Source organism: Pyrenophora tritici-repentis (assembly GCF_003171515.1).
Source record: "Pyrenophora tritici-repentis strain M4 chromosome Unknown M4_contig_00043, whole genome shotgun sequence".
Classification (NCBI taxonomy): domain Eukaryota; kingdom Fungi; phylum Ascomycota; class Dothideomycetes; order Pleosporales; family Pleosporaceae; genus Pyrenophora; species Pyrenophora tritici-repentis.
Genome location: NW_027094006.1, coordinates 10,001 through 15,000, shown reverse-complemented (window position 1 = coordinate 15,000; position 5,000 = coordinate 10,001). Strand labels below are relative to the sequence as shown.

General features: G+C 52.7%; 3 protein-coding genes across 3 annotated transcripts; all 3 read right to left on the bottom strand.

Moving 5' to 3' along the window:
- Positions 1–117: 117 nt before the first annotated feature.
- Positions 118–804, bottom strand: PtrM4_154460 (uncharacterized protein; the record flags this gene model as incomplete). Its single annotated transcript, XM_066110378.1, has 2 exons — positions 118–502; positions 659–804. 2 exons carry the CDS (start codon positions 802–804, stop codon positions 118–120), a joined length of 531 nt encoding a protein of 176 aa, XP_065958604.1.
- A 438-nt stretch (positions 805–1,242) lies between these two features.
- Positions 1,243–1,604, bottom strand: PtrM4_154450 (Velvet domain containing protein; the record flags this gene model as incomplete). Its single annotated transcript, XM_066110377.1, has 2 exons — positions 1,243–1,371; positions 1,431–1,604. 2 exons carry the CDS (start codon positions 1,602–1,604, stop codon positions 1,243–1,245), a joined length of 303 nt encoding a protein of 100 aa, XP_065958603.1.
- Positions 1,605–1,633: 29 nt separating this feature from the next.
- PtrM4_154440 (Velvet multi-domain protein) lies at positions 1,634–2,197 on the bottom strand (the record flags this gene model as incomplete). The annotated part of the gene is made up of 1 exon (XM_066110376.1): positions 1,634–2,197. The coding sequence occupies one exon, from the start codon at positions 2,195–2,197 to the stop codon at positions 1,634–1,636; it is 564 nt and encodes a 187-aa protein (XP_065958602.1).
- Between the last annotated feature and the right edge of the window lie 2,803 nt (positions 2,198–5,000).

Sequence of the window (5,000 nt, the reverse complement as noted above, 5' to 3'; positions counted from 1 at the left end):
TTGTAGGGCGGTGCGCAGGCCGGCTCGGGGTAGTCGTTGTGGGCGCACTACAGCTGCTGTTGTTTTCTTCGGCGTTTAGGCTTGTAGGGCGCTGCGCATGTCTGCTCGCTTTTGTATTTATACAGACCTCGGCGATCTGAAAAGTTCGTTGCCGGCCGGCGGTTTGCAAACCCACGGCAGTTTAAGGAGGGCCATTGACACTGGTCGCTGGGTACGAGTGCTCAGACTTGTATTCGGCGCTTGGGCGACAGGGGCGCCCGCCGCAACGATTGCCTGCCAGAGGGCAATCGTACAGGTGGGAGGTCGTTGTAGCTTTGGGCGTGGGGTTGGCTTTTTGAAAGCCATTCGGGGGACTGAGTGCAGCGTATGCTGTATAAATCCCACTCGTTCTGGACTGAGGGCCTTTGAATTGTGCTCCGACAAGGGCAACGCAACTGCTGGCTGCTCCAAGGCGGCGAGGGTTGCACCATTTTCGCCCATGGTCGGCGGCAACGGGTGTAGGCTGCTTGTTAGATGCGGCACCGTTTCCCGCTGCTTGGCTGGCCATGGGCTTGGGGAGCTGCGGTTTTGGGGCTGTTTACAGCGCCATGCCGGGGCGACCATTACTCGGTTTCATACTTGTACACGCTGTTTGACGGGCAGCAATTGGCAAGCTCACCCCTTGTGGACTTGCTGCCCTGGCTTCGGCAACCGCTGGGGCGCCTGTAGAGGGCGGGTGCCGTTGGCACTGCGCTCTTGCTCGCGCCTTTGGCACAAATTGGAGGCGGCCCATTTACTAGGCAACTTCTGGGGGTCAGAGGGCATCGTATCAACTGCTTTACTGCAGTTGGAACGGCCCATGGGGTCGTGGAGAGTAGAAGCTGGGCCCAACGTTGTGTCTAGACTCTAGCGGGGGTACCTGGGCCTAATAGACGGCGGCCGGCTACTTGGGATCCTAATCTGCAGACTTGTCAACAATTAATTGGATTAGCATTATTAATTCCCATCTAGGTTAAAGGCTGCCTAATAAAGTAAGTCTTTTTCAACCTATACAGGAATCAATCATGTTGATTAATGAATTATTAACAAGTCTACTAATTTGAAATAGTAGCCGGTTTGCAGTCTCTTTTGGCGCAGGTGAGGGCGTGGGCAGAGGGAGGGCAGTGGGTTGCGGGCAGCAGGATACGAGAGGAGACACCATCTGTGACTTTATTTATGCTCGATTCCGGAAGAAAAGGATGAAACCCAAAAGTAGTCTAATTTCTAATCATCCGCCTCATATTCGTTTGCGTTGACTATTTCTTTTGGTGCATCCTTCCGTATCGGTATCTTGATACCCTGCTGTGCAAAGCACTTACTGAGCGGTGTGCTCTCAATTACACCTGGGAACTTCTTGGCAGAGTAGACTGTAAACTGCTCTGAGAAGCTGTGTGCAAGGCAAGGACCTTTACCGTGTGTGGGCCCTGACTCTCGGGCACCACCGTGTTTGTGCCGCTGCCAATGTCGAAGAGGCTGAGCTTGAGTCGAAAGGTGCCCTCTGTCCGGACGCTCAGATCCTGCAGCACGAACCAGAAGCCGGCTTTGCCGTCGAGGTCGTTGAGACGACAAGCGTTGACGGCATTCATGCCGATAAGATTGCGCGTGTGGTTTGAACTCATGGGTGCGGGGGCATTATGGGTGCCTGGGGTGGTTGGCCGTAAGTTTGGGCGTACGCCGGATAGCTAGCCGGCGGTCCAGGCTGCGGGTACGGGTACCCCATTACGGGGCCATGCGAATATGACGGCATGTGCGTCGTCATTCTGTACGGTGGATCGTACTGCGGAATGGCTGTTGTTACGTACTGCCGGTCTGGCGGCGGCGGATACGAGGTCGTTGTGCTACTGCTGATGCTGACTGTGGGAGCTGCGCTGGAATGCCGCACTAGGTTGACAGCGGCGGTACCTTCCTGGTTCCAGAGGTCCACCATGAGGACAAAGTAGGTGCTGTCGATGTCGTTGAAGTCCAGCTCTCGCCCCGTAATCCGGTCATAGACGATGAGGCGGATACATGGCGGCGGCGTTATAGGCCTGCGGTCTTTATCGCCGAATCCACACATGCGCGCTCGAATAGGTTGCTGTTCGACCTTCAACTCATATCTCCTTGCACTCCCAATCAGGCGATCCTGCGGAACTACTTCTGGGCGACCGGTATTATTTCTGCTGTGCGGATTCCAGGCCATTTTGGAGTGTACAAGGGTACGATTGTGTAGCTGTGATGATGGGTAAATATTGTTGGTAGATGGGCGAGGGAATAAAGAGCAAAACCCTGGGTTTTATACAGACCGGTAGCTGCAGGTGCGGCCGCATCATGTGATGCCCACCCAATGTTTGGTCCAGCTGGCGCCTATCCCAACCAGCCATGTAGTCTGCAAAAGCAGTCTATACGGAGAGAGAGCCATCACGTTCCCATTCCATTTGTCCCGCAGCGGGGATGGCGGGAACTAACGCAGAAAACCCGTTGCTTTGGTCCGTGGCGCAATCCCAGCCTTGTCGTTAGTCGCCTGCATGCGCAGCGTACTTTTTACGCCAACAACGTCGCCTGCTGTACCGCCTCTCAAGTGGGCTCAGAAGAATTGCATAAGCATCACAATCCTTTTGCGCCTAAACACGGCGTGTTTGGGCGCATAATGGTGGCGGTGGGTGCGAAAACGAGCTATCTCGTTGAATCTGGCATTTGGTTTGTATGGGGCTGCGCATGTCTACGCGATTTTGCATACAAAAATGCCGACCTCCGACGTCGTTTCCGGCCGGGGATCTGCAAACCCATAACCGCCGAGCGACATGCGTTCCTACATACTACAAGGAGCACACCTAAAGTAGTCATACTCTAGGTGGGCAACTGGGTTGGTAGAAAGCCTGGTGGCTACTCTTGCCTGTAAAAGGGTAAAGACTCTGCTGCTTGGTTATTTTTACGGGCAGCCGCTCGTCTGGTGCTGTTCGCAGCGCAGATTGGCGGCTGCTGCAACTTTTTGGTTTCATACTCGCTCGCCTTGTTTCCCAGGTAGCGGTTGGCAAAGTTAACTCTAGTCAGCGCGTTGCCCAGGACTCGGCTACTGTTGGGTGCTTGTAGGCTGACGGTGCCGCAGGCATTGCGCCGTCTACTTGCGCCCGACACCTGAAGTCCTGCTCAATTCCATGAGCGGGCGCCATTTCAGGTTTGTGGATTGCTGGCTATGCCAAAAATCTCCTAGACCTTTGGGGGCTGCCCCGCCGACTAATCCGCGCCTTGTGCTGCGTGAGTCGGCGAAGGCTTCCTCCTCTTGAGGCGTACATGTAGCGGGCTGGTCACGGGCGGCGACGCCTGTCCGGCTCTGTTGCGGACCACGTCTTGGGGAACTCAGTGGGGGCAATTGAATAAGTTGCCCGCAGCGAAATGCGCCGTGTGCGCGTTCGAGGCGGGTGATTGGGGACGCTTTGGCGACCCCCTTCCTGGTACCATCCGCTCCTTTGGGGCTTAGCCGGCGTGCCTTGGCATGCTGGTGAACGATAGTTACCTGGTTGATTCTGCCAGTAGTCATATGCTTGTCTCAAAGATTAAGCCATGCATGTCTAAGTATAAGCAATTATACCGTGAAACTGCGAATGGCTCATTAAATCAGTTATCGTTTATTTGATAATACCTTACTACTTGGATAACCGTGGTAATTCTAGAGCTAATACATGCTGAAAATCCCGACTTCGGAAGGGATGTGTTTATTAGATAAAAAACCAATGCCCTTCGGGGCTCCTTGGTGATTCATAATAACTTTACGGATCGCATAGCCTTGCGCTGGCGACGGTTCATTCAAATTTCTGCCCTATCAACTTTCGATGGTAAGGTATTGGCTTACCATGGTTTCAACGGGTAACGGGGAATTAGGGTTCGATTCCGGAGAGGGAGCCTGAGAAACGGCTACCACATCCAAGGAAGGCAGCAGGCGCGCAAATTACCCAATCCCGATTCGGGGAGGTAGTGACAATAAATACTGATACAGGGCTCTTTTGGGTCTTGTAATTGGAATGAGTACAATTTAAACCTCTTAACGAGGAACAATTGGAGGGCAAGTCTGGTGCCAGCAGCCGCGGTAATTCCAGCTCCAATAGCGTATATTAAAGTTGTTGCAGTTAAAAAGCTCGTAGTTGAAACTTGGGTCTGGCTGGCGGGTCCGCCTCACCGCGTGCACTCGTCCGGCCGGGCCTTCCTTCTGAAGAACCTCATGCCCTTTACTGGGCGTGTTGGGGAATCAGGACTTTTACTTTGAAAAAATTAGAGTGTTCAAAGCAGGCCTTTGCTCGAATACGTTAGCATGGAATAATAAAATAGGGCGTGCGTTTCTATTTTGTTGGTTTCTAGAGACGCCGCAATGATTAACAGGAACAGTCGGGGGCATCAGTATTCAGTTGTCAGAGGTGAAATTCTTGGATTTACTGAAGACTAACTACTGCGAAAGCATTTGCCAAGGATGTTTTCATTAATCAGTGAACGAAAGTTAGGGGATCGAAGACGATCAGATACCGTCGTAGTCTTAACCGTAAACTATGCCGACTAGGGATCGGGCGATGTTCTTTTTCTGACTCGCTCGGCACCTTACGAGAAATCAAAGTTTTTGGGTTCTGGGGGATTATGGTCGCAAGGCTGAAACTTAAAGAAATTGACGGAAGGTCACCACCAGGCGTGGAGCCTGCGGCTTAATTTGACTCAACACGGGGAAACTCACCAGGTTCAGATGAAATAAGGATTGACAGATTGAGAGCTCTTTCTTGATTTTTCAGGTGGTGGTGCATGGCCGTTCTTAGTTCGTGGGTGACTTGTCTGCTTAATTGCGATAACGAGCGAGACCTTACTCTGCTAAATAGCCAGGCTAGCTTTGGCTGGTCGCCGGCTTCTTAGAGAGACTATCAACTCAAGTTGATGGAAGTTTGAGGCAATAACAGGTCTGTGATGCCCTTAGATATTCTGGGCCGCACGCGCGCTACACTGACAGAGCCAACGAGTTCTTTCCC